Raw genomic sequence first — 15,762 nt, 5'->3', positions numbered from 1 at the left:
CCATACTCCCCTCCAGTGGTGACGACATCGACAATTTCAAGGCAGCAAGGCAGGAAACTGGACAGATGCAAGGTTTCAAGTATCCGCTCTAAACAAGCTTCTCTGCAATGCACATCAGTTGCCGCATCAATGTCACGCCCTGAATATAGTACTCCAACGCCAGCAATCCGTTACATCGTGCCATTCAATGCTCCGAGTTTATTTTGACATCCACGACGACAGAAGACAAAGCCATTCTGAAACGCCAGACTCCATAGAATAGTAGAACAACAAAGCTGTCTTCGAATCCAGTCGAAGAAAACAGGCCGGCAACGAGAGCTTCCATCTTCAATCGCCCGTATCGACTTCCCTGCAGCCAAGTAGTTAGAACCCCTCCTATTCGCCGCCTGTCCGCGGGAAAAGTAGCTCACAGGTCTAGCTGGACGCCATTGCTGATGCCGTAGTCTTCCAGCGTCAGCTGGTCTTTGAACGGTCGCTCGCCCTGGCGCTTGAGGAGAATTTCATGCGGCTCGCGCCCAATGCGTGCTGCGACTTGCGCTTTGAAGAGCCCTACTCATAACGTTCGTGAGTCATGGAGCTCAAAGCAAACATCCCGAACAAGCATGCGGGGGAAGACGCACGAATAGGATCCGACGGCAAGCATGGAATGGCGGCCTTGGTACCTAATCGGTCATTGACGTGCACCACAATCATCGGCTCCGACTGATTCTTGGGCTGCTTCTTCTCCTTGGGTTTGGCAGAGCGTTCGTCCTTGCGCTCGTCCTTGCGCGGCGCACTGTCATGACTCCGGCGGTCGCGGTCATATCGATCCCCATCGCGATCCCGTCGGGGTGAGCGCGCGCGGTCTCGGTCCCGATCACGATAGCCCCGTTCTAGCCGGCGTTCTGGCTCGTTCCGGCGGTCGTCATCATCGTCTCGACGCTTCTCCTTCCATCGGAAGCCACCGTGGCGCTTACGTGGTCGATCGCGGTGACGGTAATCGGGGGACCGGCTTCGTCGGCGGTCCTCGGGTCGCGGAGAGCGCGACCGTGAACGGCTGGCCATAGCCTGGCAAAACCGGAGGAGCAGGAAATCAGTAGCAGACTGGAGTAGTATTGCACAGGGAGACGGTGGGTGCCTGCGGCCGCGGAGATAAGGCTGTGCTGCTGAAGCCCGACAAGGGCAGCAATATAGTCACGTGACATGCTGCAGAGCTCCCTTATCACCTGCAGCTGTGACTGGTCTCTTGGACGAAGAGGATGAATTAAAATTCTGGGGTCTAGAATGAAGCTATTTGTCTGAGCGGTTTTTCTCACGGCCCTTGAGCTGCCTTCCCTTAGATTATCGCCCACCAATGCCGGCCCATCTCTATGTTCGTCGACCCTCGCCAACAACCGTATGCTTCACGGTGTCGAATGCGCCCTCACGCCAAACATGGTCGGCGAAGCTTGCCTTCGCCGTCGAGATCCTTCTGCGAGCCGTTATCTTTGCCCTAGTCTTACTAACCGATGCGGCAAAACTGCGTCACCTTGACTTGGGCATTCTCCGGGGCCGGATTGACTGGACGACAGGCGTCGGGAGGATGGCGGCTCGTTTAGCGGATCGGTACCATTGGTCTATTGTAGCCGGTGCAAGCGCGGTGTTGATATATGCTGTCTGGCGGCGGCGGTATACAGGTGCGCATTCGCGTTTTCCTCTTTGTCGAGCTGGTACTAACTCGGGGATTCTTCGCAGAGGAGTCGCTGCTCGTTATCCGTGGGCTCGGCGTGCAAACATCGACATCATCCTCCATGTATTGGTCCAGCGCGACAACGAGGTTTATTCCGACGACTCAGATCCAAGACATTGTTATCCACGAAGCATTCAAAGGGTTCGAAGTGCGCTTCTACTTGGCTATCATTGTTGAAGGAGAGCCAGAAGTGGTTGTCGTCTTTCCGGTACATCCGCCCCTCGGAGGCTACTACGTGCAACGACACTCACAATTCGTAGAACCTGCTGCCCAGACGAAGGATCCTAGAAGAAGTCTGGCGAGGTGCTCGCCACTGTCTCTTCCAGCCCCAACCAAAACCAAGTCCAAGCTCCGGATGACAAACTTATTGCCAAGTCTATAGAGTTTCTATTCATACTGCTAGATCAAGAGTACTGTACATATGGTGGGTCCCGCTACTAATCGTCGCCTCCGCCCTGCACACCCTTTTCTGCCTTTCTTTTCTGGCTGGCCAGATATTTGGCATTTTGCACCTCAACTGGCTCCAGTTTGGGCTTCTGCAGGACCGGCACGTACGATCCGGCCGGCTTCGCCTCGTTTCCGCCCAGGAACAGGCGCTGCGACCGCAGCTGTTTCTTCGGAATCGATTCGGGCGTCAGATTCGGGGCGGCTTGACTCACCACTAAATCAAGGAGACTTCCAGCCAGAATCTCATCCATCTTGCGTTGCCGCCAGACTGACCACAGGCCGTCTACAAGGCCGTTCACGGTGTATTTCCCTTCGGGTCGGTTGGAACCTTTCTTCGTCAATCTCGGATCTCCGCAGTAGACCCAGTCCAGAGCGTCTTCATTACTGCCGCTTTTCTCGTCCGGGAAGATGCAATCCCACAGGACCAGCGGCGTATCCGACGCCATCTCATACGTTGGTTTGCAAGGGTTCTTTTTCACGTCGAGCAGCTCCTTGACCAAGGTAGGCGACTCCAGACCCTGCCCGATCAGGAACAGGATAGCCACCATGTGGCGGACCTGATGCCAGAGGAAAGCTGAGCCGTGAAGGGTAAAGCAATATACGAGGGGAGTCGCGGGCGTTTTCTCTTCCTGGCTCGTGGTTTCCCCAGGCTGAAGACTGCGGACTTCCTGCCGAGGTTGAAACTCGGGGTTGCCCACGTAGCTGAGAGGGTTTGTTCTGGGATCCACCAGGTCAATGGTGGCCCGGGTAATGACGCGCTCAAAGTTGTTGATCTGCTTGCTGGTGTCCAGCTTGCAAAAGTTTCTAAAGTCGTGGCGACCCACGAAATAACTTGCGGCTTCACGCATGGCGTCAATATCCAGCCATCCCTCCCGTAACCTCTTGCTGGGGTCACGCGGGAGCCGGTCCGAGCCGGTCATGAAACCACAGTCGTTCGGCACTGGTGAGAATGCCGGCTGTGTAAAGAAATACTTGTATCGCCGCTCGCGGCACGAGAAGCGGGCGTCGAAACCGGGCGGCGGGTTGGGGCACCAGGCCAGAACCCGGATGTCTTCAGGCAGGAGGTTGTTGAGGATCTGTATATAGGGCAATTCATCTGCGATGTCATCCCAATCATCATCAGGATTGGATTTCGATTGTTCTTGATTCTTCTGCTCTGTAGCTGCACTGGCGGCCGCGGTCTCCGTATCCTCCGTATCCGATAGCCTTCGCTTCTTCCCTGCCGCACTCTCGACCTTCTGCTGGTCCGGCTTCGGCTTTGGCTTATCCTTGGGCCGGGCACTTCGAACCCGGATCCCAATGACCTGACCAAAAGCACTCACACCACGATCAGTACGCCCACACTTGGAATAATCACACCCCTCCCAATCAATCGTATACGGACGGAGTCCATCACTAGTCTTGTCCCCACCATCGTCCTCGTTGTTCGTCAACGTCGACTTGGGGAAAATCAGTCGTGCCCTCCGTAGCGCCTTCCATAGCTCCTCCTCAATCGTCGGAAGTGGCGTCGGGTTCCCATTTGCATGCTCGTAGCCGTTGTACCGTTGCCCGAGGTACGCGAACTTTAGGGCGATGAACCGCGTGTTGTACTTGGAAGGGTCCATCTCGCGCGGTGCCTTTTTCTTCCCCCGCGTGGGTGCGGGGACCCGGGTGAAGTCATCGGGGGGAGGGTCTTGCTTATTCTGTAGTTGCTGTTGTTGCTGCTTTGGCTGCTCTAGTTGTTGCGACACTGTCTGTGTTGGTACTGGTGCCGATACTGGCGCTGGCGGCGGCGGCGGTGGTGGTGGATGAGCCGGGACGGTTTGAGCCGACGGCGATGTTGATGGGTTTGTGTTAAGTTGTCGCTCTAGTTCTGCGATGCGCTGGATGAGGCTCTCTTTGCTCCATGACGAGTAATCATGCAGGGTCGAGGTGGGCTGAATAGGAGCCGCGTCCTCCATCGGCTGTTCTGACATGATGGATGCGTTCCGGTGGTGAACGAGACGAAATGGAGGAGAGATCAAGAGCGCTTCTCTCTGAAGATGGGTCCGGCTTGAGCTTGAGCACCTCCAAAAGGTCCGCCACATTCCCTCCTTTGCTCCGTTCCTCACATCGATTATGGCCGCTAACCTGGAGAATCTACAAATCTTTTTCGCAGTACAGCGATTTTTCATTACAGTACGTTACCGGGAATGGTAATCAGTTCAGAGTCTGGAAACTTTCATTGAAAGGCCTGTTGCTTTGAGATGCTCCCCATTTTTATAGGACGAAGACCGCAAATACGGCAGTAAAATATGCTCCCCAGCCATTTCGAATTCCTGTACTTCACCCAACTCCTCTCAAAGTTTTCCTGGAGAGAGGACCAAAATACAAAACGTTTGTCACGTGACATATAGATATACAAACCAGGGAAGGGCCTGATACCCTTCCATTCTCTTCAGTGATCCTAGTCAATCGAATAGTGCCGAGGAGCAAGAGGCCGGGTTTGTAGTAAAGTTCCAGGTGCCGAGGATGATCCTGTCCGAAGAGCCTAGGTAGTAGCGAGTGAACTTTCCCACCCTGCTGCAATGTGCGACACAGGATGTCCTACACCGCAGGTCAGACAGGGAAAAGTTCAGCACTCCCTCGACACTCCGCATAGGATCATCCTCAGCAGCTGGAACTTTTTCGACAAACCCAGCTCCTGTTGGTCGCGGTATTGCTGCGAAAGAGGGTCAGAACACGAGGTGAGATGGGAATCGAAGGTACCAACCTCGATTGCGAAGGCACGGTGGTGGTGTGGGCTCTTGTGCTCGGAACCGCTGTGAACAACAACGCCGGAGATATTCGACTCAGGAATTGGAAAGTAGGAAAGTTTCCATTGCCCTCTGGGTCGGAGATGCTTGAGTATGTACGTGAATCGTTAGACTGCCTAATCCGGTAAGAAGTCACTTTCAAACAACATGCCCTAAGCCTTGCCCTAACCACCGTAAAGCGCCAAGACGCCCTGTGCAGAGGGCCTGCACATGAAGGGCTATGACCCGAACGCGCAGGATAAATACCGCACGGAGCTGGGTCCAAACTGAGGCGGACGCAATGCGATCTCCTTTTGGCATTGTGATTAACGAGGAGGGACGCGATGGCATATACAACCCACCCAGTCTGTCCATCGTCCGCTGGTCAACGGCACGATCGAGCTCCGACAACGCGCAGGTACAATTAGTACCCTCAACTTCTTCGGGATGTACCACTGGATTCGTACTTGCACACGGCTCATTCAAGTCTGCAACGAGTGCGGCACCAGCGGCCTACCTCATCTGGCTGTGCGGAGCTCCATGAGGCCGACAAGTTGTTCAGCAGCGTCGTCGACCCAACCGGGTTCCTGTGCATGATCGGTGCCCCGAAGAGGCCGCCTTTTACGACGAGCGAGGTATACATGACCGTGAGTTTCATAGTTTGCGTGCCTTTTGCTATATCTCCGTCGCTGCAGGACACCGCAGAGGACATTGCTCTGTTGTTAGGGCGCTATCCTGATATCCCCCCTCACGGGAATGTCGAACAGGATGAGCGGGACAAGAATGGGAATAGTCCGGATCTGCTTTACAATGGGAAGTCGTATGGGCTAAGTGCTGACTCCTGAATGGTACCAGTCTAGTTACTCACTTTCTCGTTTAGGAGTTAGATTTCTCAGTTAGCTTTCCATTGTTTCTCACATCGAATTGTCGATAGATTGAATTGATCCATGTGAAGGATTTCTCCTCGCTACAACTCGTAGAGCATACGATCCCATCAATTCATCACCATTCCTCGTAGTCCGATCTAGCTAAGAACACGCAGCTACCACACGATAATACAGGCACACAGACATCGAGTGCTTGAAATCAAGACCATTAGAAACGAGCGACGAAAAAAAACCATTGGTCCTTTCCCCGAGGTAACGGTTAAGTCCACCTCATTCCCAGTCTGACGGTACAGGGCATTCCCCCAGTACAACAATAGCACTGTACTGGGTATCTTTCCCTCATAAGTACCAAGTCAGACATAAATCACCCGAAAAGTCTGATCTTCCAGCCCTCGTAGCGTGGCATGATTATCGTGCTTTTGGAAAGTATACAGTCTTGGGACTCGCAATGGGATGTGGAACGATGAGATGATTTTTTTTTTTTTGAAGAAACTTTTTTGATTTTGAATTTTGGAAACGTGCCATGGAATCCATGATTCAGCCCTCCACAAAAATTGGTTTACCACTTGGCCTCGCTGGTGGCACCAGCATCGGCAGCCCAGCTCTCGCCAGCCTGAGCGCCGCTGGCAGCCCAGTCGCCGCCATCGGCCTCCCAGCTGGTGGTAGCAGCGCCGGCGGCGAAGGCGGAGCCGGAGATGCCGGCACCAGCACCCGACGGGTCCCAGGTGTCGGTGACGAAGCCAGACTCGATGGCGCCGGCGCCAACCTCCTCGGCGCCCGGAACCTTGGTCTCATCCAGCTGCTCCTTAGCCTCCTCGGCCTCAGGGTCGCGGTAGAAGTACAGATCAACCATGACGTCCCACTCAGTGTCACGGGTCGGCAGGGTGCCACGGAGACGGAGGACCTCACGAGCAAGCATCCACCAGATCAGGCCGACGGAGTAGCGGCCCTTGTTGTTGGTGGGGATAGCAACATCGACGAACTCGGTGGGAGAGTCAGTGTCGCACAGGGCAATGACCGGGATGTTGACATAGCTGGCCTCCTTGATGGCCTGGGCGTCGGTGCGCGGGTCCGTCACGACAATGAGGCGCGGCTCCTTGAACGAGCGGGTGATGTAGTTGGTGAAGTTACCGGGGGTGAAGCGGCCGGCAATGGGGGTGGCACCGGTGTGCGCAGCGAACTTGAGCACGGCACGCTGACCGTAGGGACGGGCCGAGATGACAGCAACGTCAGCCGGGTTGTCCACCGCCGCAATGATACGGGCAGCCAGGACGAGCTTCTCCCTGGAGAAAGTTAATAAAAGACATTGCATTGATTGCGCGCACGGAACAAGCCATTGCGTACCAAGTCTTGCCGATGTTGATGACATTAATGCCATCCGGACGGGTCTTCCAGACGTAGGGCTCCATATGCACCTGGAGGTTCTTGGATCCCAGGTGACATTGAGCTGCAAGCATCATCTCAATGTCCTGGGACGTGGGGTTGAAGATCGGGGGCAGCTGAGACGGAGCCATGGTGAACGGCTTTTGAGCGGAGCGGCCTGAGAGAAGGGCTGAGGGAGGAAATTGGGAGTCGTCTGGCACTCTTGTCGAGGACGAGGACGAGAGATTGAGCGTTGCGATGTGGGAGAACTATGAAGGTGATCTTTTTCTTGATCGGGCCAATCAACGCGCGAAACTTCGCAAATTCGCTTGTCAGGGTTGTGGGTTAGGTTTTAGGGCAAGATCGCGCCAAGACTTTCAGGTCACGTTTTGCACTAGTCTTGTTTTGGACTAGCGGGATTTGGGCCTTTGATCAAGTCTTTCGAGATTTCCGCTGCAGAGATCGAATGCTGCGACAGCGCTGTCATCATGCCCCCGCGGATCTCATTGCTTCAATCGTTCAAGCCATTTACTGGTTGGTCGAATTCCGCATTCCCGTGTATCCTGCTTTGCAACTGACCGGTGTTTTCAGGCTCCCGCCCTGTCCAAAGCCCGTTGGCCGCATTCTCGCGCCAGCCATGCAAAGTTACCATTCGAGCTGGCTCCGCCGAGGCGAGAGAACGACGAAAACATGATCCATATTTGATGGCGTTAGCGCGTCAGCGCAAAGCGGCCAACATCACTCGTCAAAAGCAACTCCGAGAAGAACGGCAAGCAGCGCTGGGAGACCCCGTCAAGAGCGCGCCTACGCCCTTTATCCAGAGCTTACAGTCGCTCCAGTCCCCCACCGAACCGCCCAAAGAGACTAATGGAGCATTGAACTACTTCCTCAACGAAAATGAGCTCAAGGAAGCCCTGGAGTATTCCAAGGAGCTCAGCAGCCCTGTCCCCGACCCCAATCGCAATCTTGCAGACCCGCATGCGGAAGAGGAAGCGGCGAAGCGACACGAGGAGGAACACCGTAATGCGCAGGAGGCCATCAATCGTATCGTCAGCCTCTCGAACGGCAACACCAAAGATCGCATGCGAGTAAACATCCAGCGATGCATTGAGACGTTCGGCCGCCACAATACGGACAAATTCCTCCCGCCGAAACCTTCTCCTGCGGAGCCGGGCTCGCACCCCGAGAAAACGCCCCGCAGCGGTCCGGATACCGGCTCTCCGGAAGTACAGATCGCTATCCTGACCACCAAGATCTTGAACCTCCAGCGACATTTGGAGACCACCAAGAAGGATCGCCACAACAAGCGGAATCTGCGCTTGCTGGTGCATAAGCGGCAGAAGTTGCTGCGCTATCTCCGGCGCAAGGAGCGGGGTGGACCGCGCTTCCAGTATGTAATGGAGACACTGGGGCTGTCAGATGCTGCATGGAAGGGCGAAATTAGTCTGTGATCGGTGTTTGGGACTTCGTGTCTTCTTCATGGCGTCGCTCTCATGTAGATGTGTTATCTCCGTTGCATGGATGCTTGTATACTAGTCGCATAACCGGGATACCATTCCTTACTGTCAAATCTCAAGACTATCTGTAAGATTATGGACCATGTCGCTATCACATTGGAGCTCACGGAGCACTACCGTTACAAATTGAGTTGACGGCCTACGTAGTTCTCGTACATAGCACTCGTACATACTTCGTATTTACCGTATGGAGTACTCCGTAACTGATGTTTGTACATGAGAAAACGAAAGGCCATTGTATGAGAATAGGAGCAGAGGGCGCAGTAATTTCATGACCAAATAAATCGCATCGCATCTCCAACCACATCTGCCATGAAACACTCACGAAGATCCCATCCACTATCAGATTGTAGATCGCTGGCCATGAAACTGCCGCAGAATTGTCCATAGTCCAGGCAACGCTCCCTGCCACCCGTGTCTTGGCACGCGGATCCTAACCCTTACCTAGGCGGTCAGCCACTTTGGTGGATTTTGCCGCTCCTTCCCTGAATATCACTTTTTGCTCCTCCATCGCTCCTTCCTGATGGGGTGTGTTCAGCGTTCACATAATAGTCTCGTTCCTTCCTTTTTTTGACGGCGAACTTCGCTCGTCGACGGCAACGGTGAGTGCTGGCTTTCCTTTCCGGGATGTTTTTGTTTGTTACGAGCGCGTTCCCTGCCGTGAAAAGTTCCTCTCTTTCTTCGCGTCCTCCTCCTCTCTTTTGTCTCTTCTCACCACCCTACACGTTGCTCTAGCCCTCTCTCTACTTTCGCCTCTTTGGCTTTCGGGTCTGCCAACCGCAAACTCCGTCCTGTGTCCGTCTGGCGTCTTGTATTCGTGCGTTCCCATTGCCATTTGCTGTTCCCAGCTCTGCAGAGTCCCTGCCTCGAGCCCCAAACTTTCTCCAAGATCGCGTCTGGTGTCTACACGCGCATGCCTCGTCTTCATCTGCCATCCTGGCTGGCTCCGTCGCGCCCTCTTCTGGAATCTTGAGGCGTCTGTGGGGTGTTCACCATCGTGTATCTCTTCCCCACTCGTGTACCTTTACAGTTGTGACCCTGTCGAACCCTTTTCAGACTCTTCTGTTTTTGTTCATTCTCTTGTGTTGGCTTCACCTATCTCCGTTCACGGTACTTTCTGGCTGTCTTGGGTCCACCTGAACTTAATAATCTTCCCTCTTGTGCTCGACATTCTGCACTCGCATTCCGGATCTGTCCTCGATAGTTCCGGCTCTGACTGCCTGTCAGAACGTTCGGTCCCTGCCGTCTCCTGTCTTGCGCCCTTGCCCTTTTCATTGCCTCTACGATCCGCCTTTAGGCCTCGTATTTCAGAAGCTGACTCTATCTGTTATTTTCAGCCGTGTAGGCAGCTCGCTCCACCATGCGGACCCGTTCGCAAAACGTGTCTCCTGGCGGGTTTGTCTCGCTGCCGCCCCCGAGTCGCAAACGACGGACCCAACGCCGGGCCAGCCCTTCTTCAGAGAGCGACAATAAGAAGTCGTCTTCGAAGAAGGGCCGCAAGGCCCGCAACGGTTCGGCCGCTGGAGAGGGGGCTGCCCCTCCAGTAGCACAACTTGCGCAGGGCGGGGATGTCCCTCCTGAAGAAAGTAAGAACCCCAATGAACATCCACAGTCAATTTCCTGGCTTTTCCCAATGAGTCGGCGGGAACCAATGAGGCAAGAGGGACCGTCCGGGGCTCTTCCTGGGTGTGGAAGGTCGGCTTGTCTCAGTTGGACAAGAAACTGGCAGACGATGGTGCCTTCGTTTCTCAGACGCTTCTTCCACGCAGCGGCCATAGCCTAAACCGTCTTCGTGGTACACGCTGCCGCTCGTGTTGCCTCTGCGGTCATCCGCACTGGCGGCGCCGGAACCGGAGGATGACGTTGCTCCGATGCCTTGCCTATTCGGGCCGTCTCGGGTGGGCACAGTCTGCCGCTGCTGACGATGCCCGCCGAGAGAAGACGCACCCGAGTCTGGCAAGATTCTTCGCTTGCCGGGTCGTTTTTGAGACTTTGCCGGCCGCCGCGTCTATTTGAAAGTCCCTGTGTTTGGCTCTCCTGCCTCTGGCCCGCCTGCAATGGTTCCTCGAACCCGGCGCCTCCCGGTATTCCGAGTTTGCCTGCGGCCTCTTCAACCGCGCCAAGCGAAAGTCTCTCATCCGAAGATTGAGAATACATTCTGCTACATTCTCTGGAGATTTTGCGCGAAAAGTTTTCTGCAGACCATCTTGGACCACACATGACGGAGGTTGTTGCTGAAGCGACTTGCGTCATGGAAGAGTCCATGCCGCGCCGTCCTGGAAGCAAAACTCACACTTAATTGTCACTAGAAGCTCGACTGCAAGTTCCCAGAATGCTAACTGAAGGGTTTTCAGATCTCAGTCGTCAGCGCAGATCGGCGACCGATGATGGTTCACCTACAATCATGAGAGCTGGCAAGAAACGCTCTCGTGATGAAGCGGTTGATAGCGACGACCAGAGCATTCAGTCGAGTCCAACGAAGAGATTCGAAACATCATGCCTTTCTCGTGAACCATATCGTCTCAATGCCGACACCGAGGAAGCGTTTCTGCGCCATCGCCGTCGCCGCAGACTCGCCAGCGAAAACGGGCAGTACTATGTTGACAGAATCGTTACTAGGGGGAAGGTCCGTGAAGCTCAAGATGCTGCCGAACGTGCGGCTATTCGGCTTGGAGGAGCAGGCTCACCGCGCGACCCTTTGGCCCGCCATGCCGTTCTTGATGCCTCGGAAATCTCCAGCGACGAGGAGAACGACATCATCATGACTCTTCCGAGAGACCAGGTCAAATCAAAGACCACAATATCCACAACTAACCGTGCGCTTCGTTCAAGCTGGGGGTTCAGGTCTCTTCTGGGATATTTTTTTAACTTCATGCCAAAGATTCCGTCGGTCACATTTGGGCGATCTGGTAAGTCTATCACCATTGGCAATACATCTATTTTCATTTTGCTGATGCCAGCAAAGGTGGTCGAACGAACGTCACTACCGCTCCTCCAGTGGGACCGCGAACGTCTGAAGTGAGGGCCCCCGCTTTGTCTTCCAGATCCCTGTCTTCTGGGTCTGAATCCTCCAAGGAAAGTCAGTCCGATGCCTCTGTCCATGATGATTGGGCCGCTTTGAACGCAGCATCTCCAGTTCGAAACCCGCCGGTGAACAAGGGGGGCGCTAACCTGGACGACGTACAAGATGCTGTGCCTGATGAGATGGAGAACGTCCAAGGCGCTGTACCTCTGGAAAAGGAAGACATGCAAAACACGGCAGCATCAAAGGAGATGGAAAGCGTGCAGGGTGCAGTAATCGAGGAGAATCCAGCGACTCCAGTCGCAGGAGCATCATCTAGCGATCGATCTGTTAAGAAACGGAAACGAGCGCCCTCTCCTGACACAATTCCGAATCCTCCAGGCTGCAGCTACGGTATGGACTTGGACTATTTTTACTTTGATACGTCCGATGAGGAAGAAGCCGCGAGGATCGCCTCCGCTCAGGCTTCTACTAGAGCCTCCCCTCAGGCACCTGCTTCGGAGACTCCCAAATCGATAACACCGAAAAAGAAGAAGAAGAAAGTGTCCACTCCAGGGTCTTCTGCGGCATCTGCAAAGAGAAAGAAACTCTTTGACGCCCAGGATGAAGGGGAGGCCAAGACAATTCTGAAAACCCCGTCTCAGTCCAAGGTGAAATCACCGGAAAAGAAGAGAAAGGAAGTCCGCTGGGCCGAGGATGTCGTGTCGCCCAAATCGCGATACGAAGGTAGTTCGTCCCGTCAGCCCGCCACAGCTCCATACGCTGGCGGTCAATTTTCCGGTGTCGACGATCCTTTTACGTCAGAAGCCCGTCCCGAGTCTCGCCGTCCTGCGAGCGTTACTCAGGAAACACAATTGGACGAGAAAGAAACCAGCAACCTTGCTCGCCCCGCAGCTCCGTCGACGTCAACGCCTGTTTCAGATGCGGAATCGGCAGACAAGCTCCGCCCGAGCTTTGCTTCGGCTTCACCAAGTGGGCAGTTTAGAACGGTAAGTAGCCGTGTGACTGTTTTGAGCCAGTATTCTGACATTCCGTCGAAGACTCCTTCAACTCCTCCCCAGGGTCGCCCAGGCTTTGAAGCATACCAGGTCAAGGTCCCGAGTAGCCTTCGTGAGTCTCATGAGCCCGGGATTGATACTGGTATTGCGTTCGAATCGTCGCGTACTCGTCCTGCGCATGATGAGTCCGCCGCTCCGGCTTCACGCGTGTCCGATGCGCCTGTTTCTGATGTGTCTGCCGTTTCGGGTCCACCTAGTTCGTCTACTCCTTCGACATCCCGCAAACCGGCACAACAGGATGGTCCCTCCGATGAGGAATTGCGCCGTATCTTTGGTGACGACGAAGACGGCCGCGAAGCTTTCGATATTTACAAGCGGTGTCCGTCCGGTGAGCTTGAAAACATGATCTATCCCGATCCGTCTCCCGTCTCGTCGCGTTTGTCTGGTGTCGATCTTTCTTTGCCTTGTGATGAGGACACTGCGTTTGCTCCCTTCAATGAGGCCTTCGAGGCTTTTGAGGCCGGTCTTCCTTGCGAGTCTCCCGCAAGGATGGGCAAGGGAAAGCAACCAATTTTGGCTGCTTGAACATGTTCATATGGACAGTTACCGTTTTAAGAGCGGGGAGTTGTTAAAATGGAGGCTGTGGAAATTGTCGGAAGAAAATCTGTTTGAGACCTTTTACAGTGTTGCTAGACTGCTTGTGGAGTGTAAAGGATCATTTGTGATGGTTTGGCGTTGGTGACTTCTTTCTTCACTGGGATTCATCGCTATGATTTTTTTTGTTACCATGGCGTTCGGGAATGGGTTTGCTGTTTCATTGCGTCCAGTCAGCCCTGTACTGTGCTGAACCTCCAAGTTGAAGATGTGTGCCCGGCTGTCGCGGTGATCACACTGTTTCCTTTTGTGGCGATGGGCCAGCGTTAAAGCTCCCCTGCACTGCGGGCTGAAGGTATCTGCTTGGTTTCCCAGTTTTGTGGTGCTCGCTGCAAAACCTCCTTTCCGGTTGAAGTTGTCTGTCAGGACATTGCCGTTCTCTATTGTTCCTTGCTAAATCTGCCCTCAAAACAGGTCGGAGGTGTCAGCTTGAGCCCCGCCAGTTCTGTATATAGTTGTTTCTTTTCTGTGGCGTTTTCCCTTGCTAAACCTTCCTGCAGGGTAGGCTGAAGGTACTGGCGTAGGCTTCACAGTTCTGTGATCTTTGTGATTAAACCTCCCTTCGGGTTGATGCCACCGCAGTTCTGTGTCGTTCCTCGTGAAACCCGCCTGCTGGACAGGTCGAAGGGGTCTGCATGGGAATCGCCGGTCTCGCATATATCTAGCCAAGTCCCGGCGTTCGCTCATTGTTGAATGCTTTGACTGGTCTATTTCTTGTTCTCCATGCGATACAATATACTATAGAAGGTTTTCTGAGGAGATCTGAGTTGCATTGAGATGGACTATCGTTTATGGTCTATACTATTTCGGAGCTGAGAGTCAGTTGAATCAACCCGAGGGACACCAATGTAGTCTTCTAATGTCTCGAATTGGAGATTTGGGTCCTCGCTAAACAAAGGAAACTGCAAGACTCGGGGATCAGCCGCAGCATCTGACGTGTCTGTTAGTATCCAGTTGGGTTCATTCCCGTGCAGTGGATTGTGCGGCTCCATTGTCGCGGCCGAGGATGTTAGACACAAGTTGGCCTCGGGATCAGTCACACCATCGGGCTTCACGCCCGACGCATTCACGCTGAGAGATGACGGAAGACGTGGCTGGAGATTTGGCGGGATGGAGTCACTTGGCATGGATTGACAATGTTCAGACACCGATGGGTTCGAGGGTTGCGGCTGCGGCTGCGGCTGTTGTTGCTCCTGAAGTGCAGTTTGCACCTCGTCTCGCACAGGGCTTTCGGAACGGACATTGTTGCTGCCATGTTGGGGATTATCCTGACAATTAGCTGCGGACACGGTAGGAACCGAAGGTGATGGTTGTGATTCCCGTACCGGCCACTGTTCCTTGCAACAATTATTATCAATGTCTGTGTCCTGGTGCATGCGTTGCCGCTCACATCTCTCAGTATTTTCAGTTTGTCTATCATTGCGCTGGTCTTTGTTCGCTTGTTTCTGCTCTTGAATAATAGACGCCACTCCCTTTTCCTGATTCGTTTTCGATTGCTGTTGTTGTGCTTGTGATTGCTGTCGTTGCCTTCTTCGTCGCTGTTGCTGCTGCTGCTGCTGCGTCTGCGTCTGCCCGTTTGCCGGGGACTTAGCAGAGGAGATAGGACTGCTATTCCTTTTGCTCATCACAAGCCCCGCGCTCTTCTGCGTTTTCCTGTTCTCTCGCACGAACTTAGCAAAGAGGGCCTCGCAATGGAAACACGCCCGGGGCCGGATCTCTGGCAGCACCGTGATGAGCCCGCACACTTTGACATATGGGCTTGGATTTTGCGGGTTTTGGGAGGGGAGGAATTGAGCTCGATGGCAGGGATAAGCGAGATAGTGTGTGTTGCAGAGGCAGGGTGGTTTGTTGGGTTTGTAGTAGCACATTTTGTTTCTTCCTTCTTCCTTGTGGTTGTATTGGGAATGTGATCTATGAGTGTAAAGTGGATGGAGTTGATGAATTGTGGATATGGATCAAGCTGGGCTGACGGATTAGGGTTTAGCTCAAGATCGGGGGCAATTTCATCCTTGTTTCTTTCACCTCATTAAATAGATTATTCCTCTTTGAGCAAAATCTGAAAATTCCATCATTCATTCTTTGTTTCATCATATTGATTGTCTCATTGTTCTTGTAAGATTGAGGTCATTTGTCCAGGGATCAAAGCCTCAGCGGCTGATGAATGAAGGCTGGCAATGTGCCGACCAAGTTATTGTTCCGTGTCAAATTGTGTGAGATGGGCTTTGTTAACATGAAAGCATTCGGACGTTCGAGAAGCATCCATATGCCCCCGGAAGAAGACATTGACGGAGTCGACTCAAACCCTGGTCGGCACTACGGCCTTCGGAGTCTTAGACCCTGTCACTCACTTTGTCTTTTTAGGGCACCAATTAGGGCTCCTGGCCGGTGAAGCAGGGGTGCGCTTAGCCTGGCAG

At 53.8% G+C, this 15,762-nt stretch overlaps 8 protein-coding genes across 8 annotated transcripts; 4 read left to right on the top strand and 4 right to left on the bottom strand.

The window, feature by feature from the left end:
* Window positions 1-327: 327 nt before the first annotated feature.
* On the bottom strand, window positions 328-1,044 carry VTN49DRAFT_6723 (uncharacterized protein; the record flags this gene model as incomplete). The annotated part of the gene is made up of 3 exons (XM_069414913.1): window positions 328-349; window positions 411-549; window positions 621-1,044. The coding sequence occupies 3 exons, from the start codon at window positions 1,042-1,044 to the stop codon at window positions 328-330; spliced, it is 585 nt and encodes a 194-aa protein (XP_069264763.1).
* Window positions 1,045-1,333: 289 nt separating this feature from the next.
* Window positions 1,334-2,067, top strand: VTN49DRAFT_6722 (uncharacterized protein; the record flags this gene model as incomplete). Its single annotated transcript, XM_069414912.1, has 3 exons — window positions 1,334-1,655; window positions 1,714-1,916; window positions 1,969-2,067. 3 exons carry the CDS (start codon window positions 1,334-1,336, stop codon window positions 2,065-2,067), a joined length of 624 nt encoding a protein of 207 aa, XP_069264762.1.
* A 78-nt stretch (window positions 2,068-2,145) lies between these two features.
* VTN49DRAFT_6721 (uncharacterized protein) lies at window positions 2,146-4,110 on the bottom strand (the record flags this gene model as incomplete). Its single annotated transcript, XM_069414911.1, has 1 exon — window positions 2,146-4,110. One exon carries the CDS (start codon window positions 4,108-4,110, stop codon window positions 2,146-2,148), a length of 1,965 nt encoding a protein of 654 aa, XP_069264761.1.
* Window positions 4,111-4,865: 755 nt separating this feature from the next.
* On the top strand, window positions 4,866-5,753 carry VTN49DRAFT_6720 (uncharacterized protein; the record flags this gene model as incomplete). Its single annotated transcript, XM_069414910.1, has 3 exons — window positions 4,866-5,053; window positions 5,167-5,326; window positions 5,418-5,753. 3 exons carry the CDS (start codon window positions 4,866-4,868, stop codon window positions 5,751-5,753), a joined length of 684 nt encoding a protein of 227 aa, XP_069264760.1.
* Window positions 5,754-6,354: 601 nt separating this feature from the next.
* On the bottom strand, window positions 6,355-7,309 carry VTN49DRAFT_6719 (40S ribosomal protein uS2; the record flags this gene model as incomplete). The annotated part of the gene is made up of 2 exons (XM_069414908.1): window positions 6,355-7,078; window positions 7,140-7,309. The coding sequence occupies 2 exons, from the start codon at window positions 7,307-7,309 to the stop codon at window positions 6,355-6,357; spliced, it is 894 nt and encodes a 297-aa protein (XP_069264759.1).
* Window positions 7,310-7,645: 336 nt separating this feature from the next.
* VTN49DRAFT_6718 (mitochondrial 37S ribosomal protein uS15m) lies at window positions 7,646-8,608 on the top strand (the record flags this gene model as incomplete). The annotated part of the gene is made up of 2 exons (XM_069414907.1): window positions 7,646-7,691; window positions 7,749-8,608. 2 exons carry the CDS (start codon window positions 7,646-7,648, stop codon window positions 8,606-8,608), a joined length of 906 nt encoding a protein of 301 aa, XP_069264758.1.
* Window positions 8,609-10,034: 1,426 nt separating this feature from the next.
* On the top strand, window positions 10,035-13,279 carry VTN49DRAFT_6717 (uncharacterized protein; the record flags this gene model as incomplete). The annotated part of the gene is made up of 4 exons (XM_069414906.1): window positions 10,035-10,260; window positions 11,029-11,583; window positions 11,640-12,685; window positions 12,737-13,279. The coding sequence occupies 4 exons, from the start codon at window positions 10,035-10,037 to the stop codon at window positions 13,277-13,279; spliced, it is 2,370 nt and encodes a 789-aa protein (XP_069264757.1).
* Window positions 13,280-14,130: 851 nt separating this feature from the next.
* Window positions 14,131-15,216, bottom strand: VTN49DRAFT_6716 (uncharacterized protein; the record flags this gene model as incomplete). Its single annotated transcript, XM_069414905.1, has 1 exon — window positions 14,131-15,216. One exon carries the CDS (start codon window positions 15,214-15,216, stop codon window positions 14,131-14,133), a length of 1,086 nt encoding a protein of 361 aa, XP_069264756.1.
* Window positions 15,217-15,762: the final 546 nt, after the last annotated feature.

Source organism: Thermomyces lanuginosus (genome assembly GCF_041956635.1).
Source record: "Thermomyces lanuginosus strain ATCC 200065 unplaced genomic scaffold VTN49scaffold_42, whole genome shotgun sequence".
NCBI classification, from domain to species: domain Eukaryota; kingdom Fungi; phylum Ascomycota; class Eurotiomycetes; order Eurotiales; family Trichocomaceae; genus Thermomyces; species Thermomyces lanuginosus.
Note: the sequence above shows the minus strand (reverse complement) of the source record. Positions and strands in the feature narration are given on the sequence as shown.